This window comes from Muntiacus reevesi, chromosome 15 (genome assembly GCF_963930625.1).
Source record: "Muntiacus reevesi chromosome 15, mMunRee1.1, whole genome shotgun sequence".
NCBI classification, from domain to species: Eukaryota; Metazoa; Chordata; class Mammalia; order Artiodactyla; family Cervidae; genus Muntiacus; species Muntiacus reevesi.
Genome location: NC_089263.1, coordinates 6,384,243 through 6,406,917, shown reverse-complemented (window position 1 = coordinate 6,406,917; position 22,675 = coordinate 6,384,243). Strand labels below are relative to the sequence as shown.

General features: G+C 39.3%; 1 protein-coding gene across 3 annotated transcripts in view; it reads left to right on the top strand.

The window, feature by feature from the left end:
• The window catches only part of LRRC28 (leucine rich repeat containing 28), a 206,388-nt gene that overhangs the window by 119,826 nt on the left and 63,887 nt on the right, over window positions 1–22,675 (top strand). For all 3 annotated transcript variants that reach the window (XM_065906676.1, XM_065906675.1, XM_065906674.1), the window contains one exon: window positions 18,630–18,732. In XM_065906676.1, the coding sequence (XP_065762748.1) occupies window positions 18,630–18,732 (103 nt within the window). The remainder of the gene's footprint in view (window positions 1–18,629; window positions 18,733–22,675) is intronic.

Here is a 22,675-nt window from a genome sequence, read left to right as displayed (position 1 = left end):
TGAGGGGAGGGACTGGTAGTGGGAAAAACTGAGTCTTGCTCTGGTGGGCAGCGCTGCCACAAAACCAGCTTTATAACAAATGCTAAAGAAACTTCTTTAAGCAAGAAACAAAAGAGAAGGAAAAGACCTACAAATTGTTGTTGTTTGGTCACTGGGTCATGTCAAACTCTTGTAATCCCATAGACTGTAGCCTGCCAGGCTCCTCTGTGGGTTTTCCCAGGCAGGAATGCTGGAGGGTTACGATATGTTAATAATTACCTTAATATAAATGGATTGAATGTACCAATCAAAAGACATAGACTGGCTGGGTAGATGAAAACATGTGCATGTATGCACTTCCATTTATCACATCCCTCTACTTAACCCCCTAAATTGTATGTAGTTATTTAATTTTTTGGTTTATCATGTTTCCATTATGGCTTGCAGTTCTGATTATCTTTTATTTTTTTTGTTTGACTATTGATTGTGAAAAATGATAAATATCTTTTACTGTTGTGATTATGTAATTTATTTATGTATTTATTTATTTATGTAATCAACTTATTATTTAATACCATTGTATTATGATTAGTCAACAGATAATAATAGAATTCTATATCACTAAAACTACCATTTAATAGAAAAACCTGATATCACTTTTTGAAATCCAGATGCACCTTAGAATTATCTTGGAATTTTTTTGAAAACTACTAAGTGCCCAGGTATTGTTTTTTTCTCCAAAGCTCCAGATGTGATTCTAATGAGCAGCAATATTTAAAAACAACTGGACTGTATGATGATCTTTTGTTTTCATCTAGTTTGTTTTACTTTTTCTATTTCATATTCAGTGCTCTCATTTCATTTAGTTATTATTTTCCAGTTTCTCTCTTATTTTGTTGTTCTTTTTCAAGTCTTTACAGGTATAGGAGAAAAGATTTTGTGTGCAGTATGTGTGTGCGTATAGTATGTATAATATATTTTGGGAAACCTGAGTTTTTGCTTAGCTAAAAAATTTTGACATTTTAGCTCCACTTGTTTGACTAAGTTTGAATAGAATACTTTAATTCAGTTCAGTTCAGTTGCTCAGTCATGTCTGACTCTTTGCGACCACATGGACTGCAGCATGCCAGGCCTCCCTGTCCATCACCAACTTCCGGAGTTCACTCAAACTCATGTCCGTTGACTCGGTGATGGCATCCAACCATCTCATCCTCTGTCATCCCCTTCTTTTCCCGCCTTCAATATTTCCCAGCATCAGGGTCTTTTCAAATGAGTCAGTTCTTCGAATCAGGTGGCCAAAGTATTGGAGTTTCAGCTTAAACATCAGTCCTTCCAATGAATATTCAGGACTGATTTCCTTTAGGATGGACTGGTTGGATCTCCTTGCAGTCCAAGGGATTCTGAAGAGTCTTCTCCAACACCACAGTTCAAAAACATCAATTCTTCGACGCTCAGCTTTCTCTATAGTCCAACTCTCACATTCATACCTGATAACTGGAAAAACCATAGCCTTGACTAGACGGACCTTTGTTGCTTTTTAATATGCTGTCTAGGTTGGTCATAACTTTCCTTCCAAGGAGTAAGCGTCTTTTAATTTCATGGCTGCATTCACCATCTGCAGTGATTTTGGAGCCCCAAAAAATAAAGTCTGACACTGTTTACACTGTTTCCCCATCTATTTGCCATAAAGTGATAGGACCAGATGCCATGATCTCAGTTTTCTGAATTTTAAGCCAACTTTTTTCACTCTCCCTTTCATTTTCATCAAGAGGCTCTTTAGTTCTTCTTCACTTTCTGCCATAAGGGTGGTGTCATCTGCATATCTGAGGTTATTGATATTTCTCCCAGCAGTCTTGATTCCAGCTTGTGCTTCATTTAGCCTGGCATTTATCATGATTTACTCTGCATATAAGTTAAGTAAGCTCGGTGACAATATACAGCCTTGACATACTGCTTTCACAATTTGGAACCAGTCTGTTGTTCCATGTCCAGTTCTGTTGTTTCCCGACCTGCATACAGATTTCTCAGGAGGCAGGTCAGGTGGTCTGGTATTCCCATCTCTTTAAGAGTTTTCCCCAGTTTGTTGTGATCCACAGAGTCAAAAGCCTTGGCATAGTCAATAAAGCAGAAGTAGATGTTTTTCTGGAACTCTCTTGCTTTTTCGATGATCCAGCAGATGTTGGCAATTTGATCTCTGGTTCCTCTGCCTTTTCTAAAACCAGCCTGAACATCTGGAAGTTCACAGTTCATGTATTGTGAAGCCTGGCTTGGAGAATTTTGAGCATGACTTTACTAACATGTGAGATGAGTGCAATTATATGGTAGTTCTAATTTATAGTCAATCAAAACTTTGATGTAGTTTCATTTATTCTGGCATCTAGTCTACTAGACTTTTTATTGCTAAAGTCTAGAAAGCTTATTCTTTTAGTGATTTTTAAAAAATTGAATGAGGTTTGAAACTTCTGTTCCTATGAAGAAATACTATGAAATACTAGTTGTTTAAAGAAATACTATGTTGTTTAAAGAAAAATGCAAGAAATTAACATGTGATACAATATTATTAGCTAAAGTACAGAGTTTGTTCAAATTTCACAAAATTTTATGCTAGTGTCCATTATTTGTTTTCATACCTTATTCAAGATTCCACATTTATTTAGTTGCATTGAATAGCTTCAGCTGCCTGCAACAAATTCTGATAAATTCTTTTTGTTTTTATTCTATTATAAATATTTTCTAATTTTTCTTGTTATGACTTCTCAGATACATCCATCATTTAAAAGTAGATGTCTAATTTCCAAATACCTGGGGTTTTTAAGGTATCCTTGATATTAATTTCTCATTTAAATGCTTTCTTGTCTTCAGTCACCCTCTGTGATTTTTCAATCTTTTAACTTTATTGAGGTTTTCAATGGCTAAGAAAAAGATCTCTGTTGGTAAATGTCACATTGCACTTGAAAGTATGTGGGTTATATTCAAATATCTTTTGGCATTGATTTCTAACATAATTCCACAGTGATAAGAGAACAGATTCTATATGATTTCAATACCTTTAGACCATGAAATTTTTACATCTTATGTTATGTCCCTGAACATGTTCCAGTGTCTTCTGGTTAATAGCCTATGGAAAGTTGAATAGAATTTTTCTCCTGCTGTTGTGTGGAAATTACATAAATATTAATTATGTTGAATTGGTTCACTGTGCTTTTCAGGTCTACTTTATCCTTCTACTTTTCTGTCTATTCATTATATTGATTTTTGAAAGTTTAATACTGAAACTGCAACTAAATATCCTAATTTATCTACTTAAAAATTATTGTAATATATAGTAAACTATGTGTAACTTTGTCCTGTATTTTCCAAGTCTTCTATAAATGTATGACACTTTCGTAATCTAAAAAAGAAAATGAAAAAAATACATGTTCAAACTAAGGCTCTGCTCATAAGTGAAAGAATAGACACATAAGATGTTGATAATTGACACAAAAAAATGCAAAAATAACCCTCATATTGAAAAATGTTCACACCAATAATGAGAGAAATACAAATTGAGAATGAAAAAAATGTTTTAAATAAGAAAGCATGTTTTAGAAGTTGATGAGACTGTGGGAAATGCTTTCATAGCCAATGCTTTCATACATGATGAAGAGAATGCAAACTGGGTGTAATTCCTCTGGAGGGAAATACCAAGGAATCTATACACGTATTTACCTTTTGACCCAGCAAGTCCACTGCTTGGAATGTATACTGAAGGTACACTTCCAGCAGTAGAGTTGTATATGTATGCATGGGTTGGTATACATACATATGTTTTGTAGATCTGCCTACTTATGGATCCTAGAAGCAATGGCACTCTTATAGTAAGCAGCACATCTAGCACTCAGATGTTGGTTTCTAGACACCATACCCCATAATGTAATGTAATTTAATTCCTTTAATTAAAGGAATTAAAACTCCTTGGAGCAGTAATTGATTTCAGGCCTAGAGCAGGGAAAGTACAATTTGAACGTGGAATATCCTTTGGTCCCAGAAAGTATGGCGATACTCAAAAAGGAGGAAAATTTGTTTAAAGAATGAAAAGACCAATTTTAAGTGTTCCTAATTGCCAAAATTGCAATATTTCAACCAACACAATAAATAACAATGGTAGTGAGTTTTTAGTCCTTAAAATAAATGTCCTTGAATCCATACCAATAAAAAATCAAGTAAATAAATGGGGGAGGTGGGATCATTCTTGCTTACATAAGAATTCCAAGTAATAAATATAGACAGAAAGATGGTAATTGAAAATCACCACTAAGTAAATCAGTTCAGTTCAGTCTCTCAATTGTGTCCAACTCTTTGTGACCCCATGAATCACAGCACACCAGGCCCCCCTGTCCATCACCAACTCCCAGAGTTTACTCAGACTCATGCCCAACGAGTTGGTGATTCCATCCAGCCATCTCATCCTCTGTCATCCCCTTCTCCTCCTGCCCCCAATCCCTCCCAGCATCAGGGTCTTTTCCAATGAGTCAACTCTTTGCTGAGGTGACCAGAGTACTGGAGTTTCAGCTTCAGCATCAGTCCTTCCAATGAACACTCAGGGCTGATCTCCTTTAGGATGGACTGGTTGGATCTCCTTGCAGTCCAAGGGATTCTCAAGAGTCTTCTCCAACACCACAGTTCAAAAGCATCAATTTTTCGGCGCTCAGCTTTCTTTATAGTCCCAACTCTCACATCCATACATGACCACTGGAAGAACCATAGCCTTAGCCAGATGGACCTTTGTTGGCAAAGTAATGTCTCTGCTTTTTAATATGCTATCTAGGTTGGTCATAACTTTCCTTCCAAGGAGTAAGCATCTTTTAATTTCATGGCTGCAGTCACCATCTGCAGTGATTTTGGAGCCGAAAAAAATAAAGTCTGACACTGTTTCCACTGTCTCCCCATCTATTTCCCATGGAGTGATGGGACCAGATGCCATGATCTTAATTTTCTGAATGTTGAACTTTAAGCCAACTTTTTTACTCTCCTCTTTCACTTTCATCAAGAGGCTTTTTAGCTCCTCTTCACTTTCTGCCACAAGGGTGGTATCATCTGCATATCTGAGGTTATTGATATTTCTCCCAGGAGTCTTGATTCCAGCTTGTGCTTCATCTAGCCTGGCATTTATCATGATTTACTCTGCATATAAGTTAAATAAGCTCGGTGACAATATACAAGCCTTGACGTACTCCTTTTCCTGTTTGGAACCAGTCTGTTGTTCCATGTCCAGTTCTAACTCTTCCTTCCTGACCTGCATGCAGGTTTCTCAAGAGGCAGGTCAGGTGGTCTAGTATTCCCGTCTCTTTCAGAATTTTCCACAGTTTATTGTGATTCACACAGTCAAAGGCTTTGGTGTAGTCAATAAAGCAGAAATAGATGTTTTTCAGGAACTCTCTTGCCTTTTTGATGATCCAGTGGATGTTGGCAATTTGATCTCTGGTTCCTGTGCCTTTTCTAAAACCAGCTTGAACATCTGGAAGTTCACGGTTCACGTGTTGCTGAAGCCTGGCTTGGAGAAGTTTGAGCATTACCTTACTAGCGTGTGAGATGAGTGCAATTGTGCGGTAGTTTGAGCATTCTTTCGGATTGCCTTTCTTTGGGACTGAAATGAAAACTGACCTTTTCCAGTCCTGTGGCCACTGCTGAGTTTTCCAAATTTGCTGGCATATTGAGTGCAGCACTTTCACAGCATCATCTTTCAGGATTTGAAATAGCTCAACTGGAATTCCATCACCTCCACTAGCTTTGTTCGTAGTGATGCTTTCCAAGGCCCACCTGACTTCACATTCCTGGATGTCTGGCTCTAGGTGAGTGATCACACCATCATGGTTATCTGGGTCGTGAAGATCTTTTTTGTACAGTTCTTCTGTGTATTCTTGCCACCTCTTCTTAATATCTTCTGCTTCTGTTAGATCCATACCATTTCTGTCCTTTATTGTGCTCATCTCTGCATGAAATGTTCCCTTGATATCTCAATTTTCTCAAAGAGATCTCTAGTCTTTCCCATTCTGTTGTTTTCCTCTATTTCTTTACATTGATTGCTAGGAAGGCTTTCTTATCGCTCCTTGCTATTCTTTGGAATTCTGCATTCAAATGGGAATATCTTTCCTTTTCTCCTTTGCTTTTTGTTTCTCTTCTTTTCACAGCTATTTGTAAGGCCTTCTCACACAGCCATTTTGTCTTTTTGCATTTCTTTTCCATGGAGATGGTCTTGATCCTTGTCTCCTGTACAATGTCACGAACCTCCGTCCATAGTTCATCAGGCTCTCTGTCTGTCAGATCTAGTTCCTTAAATCTATTTCTCACTTCCACTGTATAGTCATAAGGGATTTTATTTAGGTCATACCTGAATGGTCTAGTGATTTTCCCTACTTTCTTCAGTTTAAGTCTGAATTTGGCAATAAGGAGTTCATGATCTGAGCCACAGTCAACTCCCGGTCTTGTTTTTGCTGACTGTATAGAACTTCTCCATCTTTGGCTGCAAAGAATATAATCAATCTGATTTCGGTGTTGACCATCTGGTGATGTCCATGTGTAGAGTCTTCTCTTGTGTTGTTGGAAGAGGGTATTTGCTATGACCAGTACATTCTCTTGGCAAAACTCTATTAGCCTTTGCCCTGCTTCATTCCGTACTCCAAGGCCAAATTTACCTGTTACTCCAGGTGTTTCTTGACTTCCTACTTTTGCATTCCAGTCCCCTATAATAAGAAGGACATCTTTTTTGTGTGTTAGTCTAAAAGGTCTTGTAGGTCTTCATAGAACCGTTCAACTTCAGCTTCTTCAGCGTTACTGGTTGGGGCATAGGCTTGGATTACTGTATTATTGGTTTGCCAAGGCAAAGGAACAGAGATCATTCTGTTGTGTTTGAGATTGCATCCAAGTACTGCTTTTCGGACTCTTTTGTTGACCATGATGGCTACTCCATTTCTTCTAAGGGATTCCTACCCACAGTAGTAGATATAATGGTCATCTGAGTTAAATTCACCCATTCCAGTCCATTTTAGTTTGCTAATTCCTAGAATGTCGACATTCACTCTTGCCATCTCCTTTTTGACCACTTCCAATTTGCCTTGATTCATGGACCTAACATTCCGGGTTCCTATGCAATATTGAGGTTTAATACTACGTGATAATTGTTACAAACAAGATCCATTGATGAATGGTAAAATTAATGGGCAAAATTTTGAGAAGGAACAGGGTATTTAGTTTAGAGTTGTAGTAATCTGAAGACTTGATCTGGAGTTTGTGGAGCTGCTTCCAAGACTGTTTACTCACATGGATATTGGATGGAGGTCTCATTTCCTCTCTAATAAAGCTGCTTTAGGGCTTTCGTGACAAAGGAGTTGTCTTCCTGAAGAAGTGATCCAAGAGAAACAGCAAAGAGAAAGACACAATGCCTTTTGTGACTCACTCTGAAATCACAAAATCACACAGCAGAAATCTATTCTGTTTGTTCAGTTCAGTTCAGTCACTCAGTTGTGTTCGACTCTTTGCAACTCCATGGACTGCAGCACTTGAGGCCTCCGTGTCCATCACTGGAGTTTACTCAAACTCAAGTCCATTGAGTCGGTTATGCCGTCCAACCTCTCATCCTCTGTCGTCCCCTTCTCCTCCCACCTTCAATCTTTCCCAGCATCAGTGTCTTTTCAAATGAGTCAGTTCTTTGCATCAGGTGGCCAAAGTATTGGAGTTTCAGCTTCAGCATCAGTCTTTCCAAAGAATATTCATGACTGATCTCCTTTAGGATGGACAGGTTGGATCTCCTTGCAGTCCAAGGGACTCTTGAGTCTCCTCCAACCCCACAGTTCAAAAGCATCAATTTTTCGGTGCTCAGCTTTCTTTATAGACCACTTCTCACATCCATATGTGACTCCTGGGAAAACCATAGCTTTGACTGGACAGACCTTTGTTGGCAAAGCAGTGTCTCTGCTTTTTAACCTGCTGTGTGGGTTAGTCATAACTTTTCATCCGAGGAGTAAGCGTCTTTTAATTTCATGGCTGCAGTTCCCATCTGCAGTGATATTGGGGCCCCCCAAAAGTAAAGTCTGCCACTGTTTGTATTGTTTCCCCATCTATTTATCATGAAGTGATGGGACCAGATACCATGATCTTAATTTTCTGAATGTTGAGCTTTAAGCCAACTTTTCACTCTCCTCTTTCACTTTCATCAAGGGGCTTTTTTGTTCCTCTTCACTTTCTGCCATAAGGGTGGTGTCATCTGCATATCAGAGGTTATTGATGTTTCTCCCGGCAATCTTAATTCCAGCTTGTGCTTCATCCAGCCCGGCATTTTGCATGATGTGCGTGCTCAGTCACTTCAGTCATGTGCAACTCTCTGCGACACCATAGACCATGGCCTGCTGGCTTCTCTGTCCGTGGGATTTTCCAGGCAAGAGTACTGGAGTGGGTTGCCGTTTCCTTCTCCTCGCATGATGTACTCTGTATATAAGTTAAATAAGCAGGGTGACAGTATACAGCTTTGACATACTGCTTTCACGATTTGGAACCAGTCTGTTGTTTCATGTCCAATTCTAACTGTTGCTTCTTGACCTGCATACAGATTTCTCAGGAGGCAGGTCAGGTGGTCTGGTATTCCCATCTCTTTAAGAGTTTTCCACAGTTTGTTGTGATCCACACAGTCAAAGGCTTTGTCATAGTGAATAAAGCAGAAGTAGATGCTTTTCCAGAACTCTCTTGCTTTTTCAGTGATTCAGTGGATGTTGGCAACTTGGTCTGCGGTTCTTCTGCCTTTTCTAAACCCAGCTTGATCATCTGGCAGTTCTCAGTTCACGTACTGTTGAAGCCTGGCTTGGAGAATTTTGAACATTATTTCCCTTGAGTGTGAGATGAGTGCAATTGTGCATCTGTAGTTTGAACATTCTTTAGCATTGCCTTTCTTTGGGATTGGCATGAAAACTGACTTTTTCTAGTTCTGTACCCACTGCTGAGTTTTCCAAATTTGCTGGCATACTGAGTATAGCACTTTCACAGCATCATCTTTTAGGATTCAAAGTAGCTCAACTGGGATTCCATCACCTCCACTAGGTTTGTTCATAGTGATGCTTCCTAAGGCCCACTTGATCACACTCCAGGATGTCTGACTATAGGTGAGTGATCACACCATCGTGATTATCTGGGTCATGAAGATCTTTTTTGAATAGTTCTATATATTCTTGTCACCTCTTCTTAGTATCTTCTGCTTCTGTTAGGTTCCTACCGTTTCTGTCCTTTATTGTGCCCATCTTTGCATGAAATGTTCCCTTGGTATGTCTAATTTTCTTGAAGAGATCTAGTCTTTCCCATTCTATTGTTTTCCTCTATTTCTTTGCATTGATCACTGAGGAAGACTTTCTTATTTCTCCTTGCTATTCTTTAGAACTCTGCATTCAAATGGGTAATCTTTCCTTTTCTCCTTTGCTTTTCTCTTCTGTTCTTTTCACAGCTATTTGTAAGGCCTCCTCAGACAACCATTTTGCCTTTTGCACTTCTTTTTCTTAAGGGTGGTCTTGATCCCTGCCTCCTGTACAGTGTCACGAACCTCCGTCCATAGTTCATCAGGCTCTCTGTCTGTCAAATCTAATCCCTTGAATCTATTTCTCACTTCCACTGTATAATCATAAGGGATTTAATTTATGGTATTAAATTAATTTATGGTAATAAGTTAAATTTAATTTAATTTATGGTAGATTTAATTTATGGTCATACCTGACCTAAATCTAGTGGTTTTCCCTACTTTCTTCAATTTAAGTCTGAATTTGGCAATATGTGTTATGCCCGATGTCCAAATCCCCGAGCGGGAAGAGAGAAGGCTTCCAAGACAATGCAACTCGCAAAAAAAGGGAAGTTTATTGCTGACTCGAGTCAGGGCTTACTGCCACAACCAATGCAGTGGTGCAGGGTCAGAAAAGCGCTGAGCCAAAGCTGTTACCAATTTATAAGGTGTGCATAAGCAGTTGGTAGCTGGCTTAAGCGGATTGGTTACATGTTTGCAAAGTAATCTTATTGGCTCAAACCTTCCGCGGGCTTTTTTCAAACTTGGGCGTTCGCAGGCTTTTCAGCTTTCCCCTGATAGGTTCCCTTTTTCTTACTGGGCGCATATTGATTGGCTGGCTCCAGGTGGCCTGATAATCATGTTACCCTGGAAAACCAGGCCTACTCCTAATCTAGGCTGCCTGTCATGGCGCAGCCTCACATTCCCCCCTGTCTTGTTGTTTCTGTGGAAGGCCCAGTCATGGGTCTTCTATATCATCTGTGAGGGCAGTCGAATATTGAGATCTGAGTAACATTAGGTGGACGGACAGGCAGTGTGTTTTCCCTAACAACTCTCCCTTCAGAGACTTCATACTCAAGATGCTTTTTGGGAATTGGGGCGGAGGTCTCTTTCTTCTGTAACTTCTTCCTGCTGTGCCTGGGCGTAGGCCTGCCTAGCAGAGCAGAAGTCTCTCTATACCTGACCTAAGTTGGGGTGTTTTATATCTGAAACCAGCTTTTACTTTTGTAATAACAGCAACTTAGTTTGAAACTGTTGGCGCCTCTCAGAGATAAAATAGACAGGGGCCAAACAGGAGACCTAACAGGATGGTCATCACTGGTCCCCAGAAACAGGAGGCAACATTTGGGGTGATTGGCTGGTGGTCAAGCAACAGAGCTATGTTCTAGGAATCTTGTGTTCAGTCTGAAGTTAACATCTTTCACCTGGGTGGGGGCTCCAGTTCTGTAGAAGAACTCAAAAGACATTGTTATGCACATTTCTTTGAGTAGGAACCAGGACCTGTCTCAAGGTTGTACCACCATTTGATTGTTTTCCCTCTGTTTCTGTATTTTTTCTCTTCCCTGATTAGCAATTGTTTGAATCTACCCTTTGGAACTCAGGGAAGGTCAAGGAGGCTGAATAAAGCCTATATTTTACAGTACAGCAGATCTGTGCTCCAGAGTCGCCACCCCACAGAGTCCTGCTCAGCTTTAATTTAGGGAACAGGGCAACTATGACTCTGATAATCTCTTGTCAAAATGGGGCATAGGACTGCCTCAGCCTGGAGAAGAGACACTGAATTGGAAGTATTCCTGAGTTCCAAGTCCTAGATTTGAGCCTTGTATGATTAAAATCTCAATCCCTTGGTCTGCCATTTTGTTGTAACATACCCAGTTAGTAGTAGCTAGAGGAGGGATAACTGGAGTTTTAATAGACAAAATAAATCTCTTTCTTTTAGAAGAATAGGCCTGAAACCCAGTCTGGACCTGGCACTTCAGGGAGAATTGTAGCCAGGTGGCCAGTTGCCTAGTTTTATAAAAAGTAAGGTATAAGTTACTAGCTTTTAGCAGACATTGTTTTGAGAATGGTGGCATCTAAGCCTGACACGACTCAGAAAACTCAAGTGGTTAGCAATACAATGTCTAATCTGAAATTACACCCATAGTAACACCTGTTATTTCCCAGGTTGTCTGAACCATAGCTGAGTACTCTATTTTGACTTTTAATTGTAAAATTTTTCCTTAATAGCCAAAGCAGATGGCACCATTAATGATGTCAGTGTTTCTCTAAGTATGAGAAGATGCAAGAATTGGGACTCATAAAATCTCCTGAAAAGATCTAAAAAGGCCTGTTCTGCCAGTTTTTCCCAGAGCACGGAGCGCCTCATTCCTGATCTTCACCCTGAACTCCTTTCAGGGCCGTTGAAAGTCAGCAGTTGCAGTGGCCATGATATAATCTCTGTAGATGTAGATGGCAAGTGTCAGTCTTCAGTTGGCAGAGCCCCTTTTTGCTCATAAACTTGACCATGATTTTGAGGGGGGCATTTCATGACCATTTTATCCCACGGTGCTGAGAATGTCCATTCTCAGGTTTGGCAAAGATTTTGTTGACAGGCCACTCAATGTGCTGTTACTGGACTAGGCCATAAAAAAGTATCCAAAATTCTCTGGACCACCTGTCTTACTAACCTCTTGGTCCAGGAAAACATTCCCTCTTGTTGCTTTTTCTCATATCTAGAGTTACACTGTCATCATCATCGATCTCATAGGGAACTATATATTATTTTATCAGAGGCCTTAGTCACACATTTGGTACTGTAAGAAATAGCAATTTTGTAAAACAGGTGAAATAAAAAGAACATAGCCAGCAGTACTAGTAATGTCACAAGTAAGACTTAAGAGCTTCCATTAGATGTAGCCCAGTATATCCCAGGTCATCTGACTTAGTCTACTCTGTATGAATCTTTATCTTTCAGGGAAATTATACATTGGTACCACCATCTATAAGGCACATAGCCCAGTTTTCTAGTGTTACTAGACTGATTATCCTTAGCATTATATAATTGTTTTCAACACAGAGGAGACTTTAAACCTAAATTACCATAGCCTGGTGTTATCTATATAAATCCATCTTATAATTGTGGGAGATTTTTTTTTTTCCTTTGTTGAAACCTTTTTGTAGGTCTGATTGAGCTTGAGGAATAGAAAAAGGCTCAAATTTATGGCCAGAGTCAGAGTAGGCATTATTAATTGGCCCAGTGAGGGGATCTCGTCTGGTAGTATCACAGTGACCTGAATATGACTATAATTTTTTTAAGTAAATTTCCTCAGGGCCAACCAGTTAGAGTCTTGTAGTAGAGAAATTTACCAAGGTAACCCAGAACTAGATACAGGTAATTGGCCACAAACCCAACAATTGGTTTGATTTCTAAAACTGGCATAGAATCAGGCCTATGATTGAAAAGCATTTGATTTATATGCAGAGATCTAAGAAGTCAAGAAAACATTATAAATGATCATATGAAGCAGATCCAGCATCTTGGGCAAGCTGTCTACCTCTGATGTTGCTGTCTTCTCATCCTGGTGTAGTGTAGTTTCTCCTGTTTGAGCATCATTTTAAGGTGAGATCAGGTCAGCTATCTTCTCTATAGACCAATCCAGTGTAGGGGCCTTTGGAAGTGGGAATTAATCTAAGAGTTAGTTTCTCTTCAGTTTCATTGTGCATGAGCTAGTTAAGAGTACCTGATAAAAAGTCCTTCCATCCAGGTTGGGAGACGTCTCTTAAATTATGTCTTTTTCCAGTCCTGGTTGCAGGTCATGAGGCATCTGATCTTCATCCAAAGAGAGATTACTGAGATAAGCTTCAGAAACAAACTTTCACATTAATATCACATAACAGCAAAGAACTATCTGAGAAATGAGTCTTACTACATGCAGACCTCCATGAACAAACTGGGATTTAACATTTTTTTGAAATATCTTTTTCTCCCTAAAGCTACCCTCATTTTTATCAAATACAACCAAATTAAGGCTAGTTTGCTTGCAAAATAGGTCTGTTTTCACTAATTTTGGTCTGATGATTTATATAACCATAATTGATCATAGACTTTTTATTTTGCTGAAACACTTATTGGATCTCAGACTGAACTTTTAATATAAAACAGAGCTGGGAAACTCACACCAAAGGCTTATCACAGATTTTGCCTAACAAATCTAGGTGAACTCTTTTCTTTTTAAGGTCTCAAAAATTCCTTGAGATTTTTGTACCTGTTAGTGAGATAACCTTCTTAGATCATTTGATAAACTTACTGGAAACCTAAGAGTTTCAAATTTCTGGAGGAGTCAGATAGAGAGAAAATATAATTGTTTTGTTTATAACGTGTAATTTTACCAAATTATTTTTATAACTAGTTTGAGAGGAAGGTTTTTCCTATTCCTGGAAAACACATGATTTAAACCTGTAATTTCTCAGATAGAAACCATAAAAGTTATAAGCATATTTGCTGGTTCATTCAGTCCTTTGTTAACTTTTGTGAAGTCATCAAGTTTTTCGTTAGAATACCAAGACATATCAAAATGTTAAGAACTCCATATAATTTCTAGGATATCTGTATTAGTAATTTTTCATACATTATAACATGAGCGGTTTTATTACTCATTTGATAATCTTTTTTTTATGTAATTTAACCAACCAAATAGTTTAATATCTCTCTTTGGGTTGTTTCAGGGGCCCTCTGAAACACCCCAAAGTTAGCTAGAGGTCAAGGGAACTTCAAAAGAATTCGATTTAGGAATTTTTATCGAAAAGATCAATTAAAAGCGTTTAGAACATTTGGTCAGAGTTAGTCAATGTTGATGGCTGTATCATTTAGCTTGTTGATATGTCACAATGGGCGTAAATACCAAGGCTCAAGGTCTAGTGAAAGTCAGCTCAGCCATCTTGGACCTAATTGGCTCTAACCAGTTTTCTTACAACCATGTCATTCCTAACAAAATCCACTTATCTAACTAATTATAATCCAGTTTTAGAAAATCCTGATCATGCATAACTCTTTTTAGTATTTTTTTCATGCTTTACTGAAAACACACTTCCTGCTTTCCTTTAGCAATCAAGAGCTAACTTTTACATTAGCATTTTATAGATTGGTGAGCATAAATACCAGTGATAATTTCTAAAACTCTTGCTTTCTTAAAACATTTTAGGATGGCATCGAACATTATTCATTTATAGTCCCAAATCTCTTTAGTTTTTCTGTAAAAGGAAGTCAGTGTTTAGTAGTAAATGTTTAAAATCTTATTTCATTTGGAAATGACCTAATTATTTAATAGACTTCCAATACTTAGTTTAGCACAACCCTTGGAGATTCAAATTATGCCAATCTGGGGAGACCATTGTAGACAGATATTCTTAAAGAATAATTATTCTTAATAGAGTTTATATACAGACTCATACCTCATTTACATTTTCTAGAAGTTTTTTCACTCAAGGTAATTTCCTTGTTGACAAACTTGTAATAGGTATAATATTTAACTTATATTAAACCTAGGTACAATGAAAATATTTCACTTGATGTTAATTACTCTAAGACTTGTCTATATTAGATAGGTCAACAAACAAACATTAATATCAGGTATTTAATACTGAATATTTCCCAGTTCACCTAAACCTGGAATTTATTGTTTAATTTAGAATTATTTGATTTGTAAGCACTTACCCCTTTTTTAAGCCAATTAAATAGAGCTCATTTACAAATTAACCTAAAAAATATTTTCCAGAGACAAAGACATACCAAAACATATTTAGACAGACACAGTGCAAGATCTAGCTTCATTTTCTAAGTTTGGTCATGAATTAGATATTACAATATAAAATTTACTAGTTTATAAAAAAAGTTGAAATAAATAACATTTTTAAAGGCTTTTTTCCTTTTTTTTCTCTCAGTCTCAGGAGTTAGAGATGGTCTAGATAAGTGTTCCTGAGAGCCGTGGTCTCACGGCACAGGAAAAGAAAATCAAGCTCTAACAAAATGGTGGCCAGATCTAAATGGTGGCCAGACAAAGCAAAATGGCTGTCACAAATCACAACACAGGACAGAGTTAAAACACACACATATAAACCTGGCAGTCCTCATCAGACACTCCCTTAAATACAAGAATACAGTCTCTCGGAAAACCTTCTATAGAGACACAAAACTTCAGATGTCTTCAAAGATTTCAAAAGAAGGAGAGGAAGCCAGGTTGAAAGAAGGAGGAGGAGGAGGCGGGAAAGGGGGGCAAAAGGGGTGGACTTACAGACGTCTCCTGCCACCTACAGACACCCAGGCATTACAGGACTTTTCCCTGGGCTTCCAGAAAAGGGAGACCAGAGACAATGCCAGCACACACACAAACACGGAGAGCCGAAGACAAACACACGGACAGACAAATGTAGGCCGACGACACAGCGCTGGGTTTTCAGGCCCCCTGAATTCTCTTGCTTCCCAGTAGCAGATTCACCTTACCGAATGGCGTCCACTGTTCACCAGACTTGGGATCAGGAGAGGAACTCCCCTTCCCGCAGAGCCAGCAGCCTTCCAGCACGCTCGCTGGCCTCGGTCTTGCACCGGCTGGAACGTTCAATCCGTTCCCCCTTTACAGAAAGCTTTCTTCTGCGCCAGATACCTTCCTGCTTCTCAGCAGGGCCCCGGATTTACACTGGACTTTCCTGAACTGCCTGAGCACCAGTGCTATTATTTATCCTTCCCCTGTCCTGAAAGTGTTCTCCTTCCTCGGTCAAGGGATCCCAGACGAGCCCCCAAAATGTTATGCCCGATGTCCGAATCCCCGAGCGGGAAGAGAGAAGGCTTCCAAGACAATGCAACTCGCAAAAAAAGGGAAGTTTATTGCTGACTCGAGTCAGGGCTTACTGCTGCAACCAATGCAGTGGTGCAGGGTCAGAAAAGCGCTGAGCCAAAGCTGTTACCCAATTTATAAGGTGTGCATAAGCAGTTGGTAGCTGGCTTAAGCGGATTGGTTACATGTTTGCAAAGTAATCTTATTGGCTCAAACCTTCCGCGGGCTTTTTTCAAACTTGGGCGTTCGCGGGCTTTTCAGCTTTCCCCTGATATGTTCCCTTTTTCTTACTGGGCGCACATTGATTGGCTGGCTCCAGGTGGCCTGATAATCATGTTACCCTGGAAAACCAGGCCTACTCCTAATCTAGGCTGCCTGTCATGGCACAGCCTCACAATAAGGACTTCATGATATGAGCCACAGTCAGCTCCTGGTCTTGTTTTTGCTGACTATATTGAGCTTCTCCATCTTTGACTACAAAGAATATAATCAGTTTGATATCGGTATTGACCATCTGGTGATGTCCATGTGTAGAGGCTTCTCTTATGTTGTTGGAAGGGGCTGTTTGCTATAACCAGTGCGTTCTCTTGGCAGAAGTCTGTTAGCCTTTGCCCTGCCTCATTCTGTACTCCAATGCATAATTTGCCTGTTACTCCAGGTATTTCTTGACTTCCTATTTTTGCATTCCAGTATTGTTTGTTAGATATCTTAGAACCACCACTGGGAAAGGGCATCTCTAGCCTAGTAATTCTTTTTTTCTCTCTAAGAGTTCCCACTTCCCCTTTTGTTGCCTGTTTCCAGTGCTTCCAATTTTTTTTTCCCAGTGCTTCCAATTTTGATTCCTCTTTTTGTGACTTGCCTCAGGGCTAATCCTGGGCAAGATTACTGTGATAAAATTTGTAGTGGAAAAGAGAAGTCAGTCCGGTCAGTTCAGTTCAGTCGCTCAGTCGTGTCCGACTCTTTGCGACCCCATGAGTCGTAGCACGCCAGGCCTCCCTGTTAGTGTTCACCATTTCCTACTTTCATCCATGACAAGCCCTTCCTTACCTCAGTCTTATATTATCCACCTCCCACTTAATGTAATAAATTGTCCAGAACCCACCTGTGAATCCATAAGACTTAGACATTGCTATTAAACTCTTTAATACCAATGATCATGTTGTATGTTAATGATCATGTTAACCATTTTTCAAGTCTGTCCTCAATATCATGTTCATATCTGAATATCCAAGGCCTACCATGGTGCCTAAAAGATCCTTAATGGGTAAATGGGTTTTCTTTTGAAATGTAAATATGCTTAAGAACCTTAAATTAAAGATGCTAATTTAGCTATCTGGGCCTTTGTCTATCCTAACTTTGGAAGGACAGGGGAAGAGAGAGCTCCTTTCAGCCTATTTCCTCTTTTCACAAGCAAATACTCTAGGCTTTGCTACCCCTTTGCCCAGCTTTATTGTTGTTCAGTCCCTAAGTTGTGTCTGATTCTTTGTGACCCTATGGACTGCAACATACCAGGCTTCCCTGTCCTTCACTATCTCCCGGAGTTTTCTCAGACTCATGTCCCTTGAGTCAGTGATGTCCAGCTACCTGTGGGAGACTTCTGGAGTCGCCTTCTTTCTGCATACTTGTTCCTACTACAGATTCTTCTCTTTGGACTCTCTTTCTCATCTCTCCCTATTCCTGGTATAAACCCATTGCCCCCCTGGCTCCCTGGCCTGTAGGTCTTGTCCATCCAGCTGCACCCCACACCTCACTGAGAACTGGGATTTGGGATTCCCTCTGCTCCTTCCTCCCCCTGCAACCATGGGCAATTCCACCCATTCCTACATCAGCTGGCTCCTGAGGCCCAGCCCAGCCAGGGCCTGACTGATCCCTAGCTCTCTGTCATCCCTTCTATCATCTTTCTGCCAAAGGGAGGTGAGACACAGTAAATCTTGATATTGGGGCAGAACTAGATGTCGTTTGGGCTGACCTGCTAACTTAGTTCGTATGACACTTTTTCCTGTGGAGAAAAATGAAACTAAATAAATGACCTATAAAAACTTCATAAATAAATATAAATTGTTTATTATCCCTGGGTCAAGAAGATGCCTTGGAGGAGGAAATGGCAACTGACTTCCGTATTCTTGCCTGGGAAATCCTGCAGACAGAAGAGCCTGGAGGCCTGTAGTTCACTGGGGTTGTGAAGAGTCAGACACGACTGAGGGACTAACACTTTCATAACAAACTTAATAAATAGAAGTTGTTTATTAAAAGTCATAGAATTTTCATATGGGAAGGAATCTGATAATATTCCATTACCAGTACTCATTTTACACTTTAAATACTCAGAGTTCAGGTGGGTTGAATAATTTTTTCAACAGTCATGTTTTCTGATGTAGAATCTCATATTGCAGCTGACTTAATTTCACACCTAGGTAAATCTGCAACATTTTTTCTTCCAGAGTAGAAATTTTGAATTATTCTAACATTATTTATTAAATTTCATGTTTCACTTATATTGGTATATATTTATAAGAATTGCAACACTTTTCTTTCTAACCCAGATTTAGGTCGATCTCGAGAACTTCAATACGTGTACGTGGATAACAACATTCATCTCAAAGGCTTGCCATCCTTTCTGTACAACAAAGTCATCGGGTGCAGTGGGTAAGGCTGATTTCACATTTTATACTAATAGCTCTTTTGCTTTCTTTATTTCTACTTCAGTACCTAGCCCTGATAAAGCTCCAAAAGAGATGTATGACTTTTGATAGTCAGTTTTGTTTTGACACTTAACATGCTAAACCAAATATCCTTAGAAACCAAAAATATTGAACAAGCAATTAGGGTATTTTATTTTGAGTTTAGTTGTTAAGTTATAAATTTGGTCAGTTATTTGTTGTTTTCCAGGTAAAAGAAAAATTAATCCATGCATATCATTATAAACTCAGTAGTATCAGTCACAAATACTGGAGGAATTAGCATTAATGTAAAAGTTTTTCTTTTCCTTCCATTGCAGTGACAATTTTACTACATTATCAACCCTAGTATCTGGGATTTTACCAATTGAAAATATTTACAGCTTGACATTTGAAATAGTCCCTCAATACAAATCATGATTCCAGCAACCAAAGCAGATGTTTCAGTTAATAGGAAATGAAAAACTTTTATTTTCAGGACAGCATTAATCTTTCCTTCTCAGTTAGGCTTTTAGAAAGATAATGTCAGCTTTCCTTCTATAACAGTGAGACAGAACCACCCTTAAGTGGTTCCCAGAGTGGCATGGGCTTAATACAGGACAGCTCAGCTGGCAGGACCAGCTTTTTTTGACTGGCCTCACTTTCCTCACTTAAGCAGCCACAGGATACTTGGAACACTTTTGAGGCTACTTAGCCAGCATGTTGACTCTCTGCTTATAATTTCAAACATCCTGAATAACCTGACTCATATTCTATGTAGTTCTGGCAAGAAAAGGGATGACAATAAGCCTGTACATAGAGACAGCCATTCCCCTGCTGGCCTGGCTCCAGGGGATGGGCCCGGAGCAGTGATTATTCCAGAGACAGTAATCCTAGGAGTAGTGGCCTTCCCCTAGGAAAAATTATGTGCTTGTTATCTTGGAAGCGCCCTAGATCAATTCAGTGCCTGTGTAGGCTGATGAAATATAAGCCCAGAGATATATTCCAGAACTTTCTGTGAAGAACAGATAGTAGAATATGTGGTAAGAGTTTTTAGCTCAGTGATTTTTCTGCAGCTGATCATGTGACAGCTGTGATATTACTCACTCATTAATCCTAATAAGTTCTTAAAATATCTATAATATAGTCTAATTTTTCCAAGTAGTGAGTAAAATACCCTCAGTCACCAAGATGCATGTAATGATGCAAGCAGGCTCCAAGGCTGAAGGCAGTTTTTTCTACACCAAAGCCTTCAGAGACTGCACTGTAATATGATCTAAAATTTCTACCACAATTAAGGAATAGCTCTTACTTGAGATAAAGAGGCTTCTTTGGTGTTTAGATATAGCTATTACTGACTGCTACAAGGTTCTGTTTGTGCCGAGTTGAGAGATACATGTTTCCTTGTATTTATTTTTAATTTTTGGCCACATCATATGGCTTGCGGGATCTTAGTTTTCTGACCAGGGATTGGACCTGGGCCCATGGCAGAGAGAGCACTGAGTCCTAACCATGGGACCACCAGGGAATTCCACCCTCAACCCCTGCACTTTTTTTTTTTCCATTATTTATTCTTTTTTTTTTTTCCATTTATTTTTATTCGTTGGAGGCTAATTACTTTACAATATTGTAGTGGTTTTTGCCATACATTGACATGAATCAGCCATGGATTTACATGTGTTCCCCATCCTGATCCCCCTCCCGCCTCCCTCCCCACCCCATCCCTCTGAGTCTTCCCAGTGCACCAGCCCTGAGCACCTGTCTCATGCATCCAGCCTGGGCTGGTGATCTGTTTCACCCTTGATAGTATACCCGTTTCAATGCTATTCTCTCAGAACATCCCACCCTCGCCTTCTCCCACAGAGCCTAAAAGTCTGTTCTGTACATCTGTGTTTCTTTTTCTGTTTTGCATATAGGGTTATTGTTACCATCTTTTTAAATTCCATATATATGCATTAGTATACTGTATTGGTCTTTATCTTTCTGGCTTACTTCACTCTGTATAATGGGCTCCAGTTTCATCCATCTCATTAGAACTGGTTCAAATGAATTCTTTCTAATGGCTGAGTAAAATTCCATAGTGTATATCTACCACAGCTTTCTTATCCATTCATCTGCTGATGGGCATCCAGGTTGCTTCCATGTCCTGGCTATTATAAACAGTGCTGCGATGAACATTGCAACCCCTGCACTTTAAAAAATATATTGTCATTGTTGACTTGGCATCTGATAGCACAGTTAGTGAGTTTTATGAGAGCTTCACATCTTTGAGAAAATAAAGAGTAAGGCAAGATATGCCAATTATTCATAGATAGTCTACACTTTTTATTATTATTAGCATATTCCTTTGGTAGTAATAATAAGAAGATAAAATTATTAAAAGGAGAGTTATCAAGCAATCAGTTTTCCAATATTATTGGTTTTTTGGAGGGTTGGCAGTCCCATCTACCAATGAAATGTAATCCAAAAGGTATTTTTAATCTATTGGTTTAACTCAGAATGCATTTTGTATAGAAGAAGAATTGGTGGTTATACTCCTAACCAGCTCATTAAATGGTCATTTAATCCATTTTGCACCCCAAAAGTTACACTTACTTATAAAATATTTCTGTGCAAAGATGTATTCAAAATTCTAATAATGTTCAGTCGATTAGTTGTGTCTGACTCTTTGTGACCCCGGGGACTACACCACACCAGGCTTCCCTGCCCTTCACCATCTCTGGAGCTTGCTCAAACTCATGCACATTGAGTCAATGAGGGCATGCAACCATCTTGTCCTCTGTCATCCCCTTCTCCTCCTGCCTTCAATCTTTCCCAGCATCAGGGTCTTTTCTAATGAGTCGACTCTTCGCATCAGGTGCCAAAGTATTGGAGCTTCAGTTTCAGCATCAGTTCTTCTAATGAATAATCAGGTTTGATTTCCTTTAGAACTGACTTGTGTGATCTCCTTGCAGTTCAAGGGACTCTCAAGAGTCTTCTCCAACACCACAGTTCAAAAATATCAATTCTGCAGCACTCAGCTTTCTTTATGGTCCAACTCTCACATCCATACATGACCACTGGAAAAACCAAAGCTTTGACTAGACGGACCTTTGTTGGCGAAGTAATGTCTCTGCTTTTTAATGTGCTATCTGAGTTTGTCATAGCTTTTCTTCCAAGAAACAAGCGTCTTAATTTCATGGCTGCAGTCGCCATCGGCAGTGATTTTGGAGCCCTAGAAAATAGTTTGTCACTGTTGCCATTGTATCCCCATCTATTTGCTATGAAGTGATGGGACCGGATGCCATGGTCTTTGTTTTTTGAATGTTGAGTTTTAAATTTTAAGCCAGTTTTTTCACTCTCCTCTTTCACCTTCATCAAAAGGCTCTTTAGTTCCTCTTCTCTTTCTGCCATAAGGATGGTGTTATCTGCATATCTGAAGTTATTGATATTTCTCCCGGGAATAATGATTCCAACTTGTGCACCACCCAGCCCAGCGTTTCTCATGGTGTAGTCTGCAAAGTTAAATAAGCAGGGTGATAATATACAGCCTTGACGTACTCCTTTCCTGATTTGAAACCAGTCTGTTGTTCCATGTCCGGTTCTAACTGTTGCTGCTTGACCTGCATACAGGTTTCACAAGAGGCAGTTTTGTAAAGTGGTCTGGTATTCCCATCACTTGAAGAATTTTCCACAGTTTGTTGTGATCCACACAGTCAAAGACTTTACCATAGTCAGTGAAGTGGAAGTAGATGTTTTTCTGGAATTCTCTTGCTTTTTCTATGATCCAACAGATGTTGGTAATTTGATCTCTGTCTGGTTCCTCTACCTTTTCTAAACCCAGCTTGATCATCTGGCAGTTCTCAGTTCACGTACTGTTAAAGTCTGGCTTGGAGAATTTTGAGTGTTACTTTGCTAGCGTGTTAGATGATTGCAGTTGTGCAGTAGTTTGA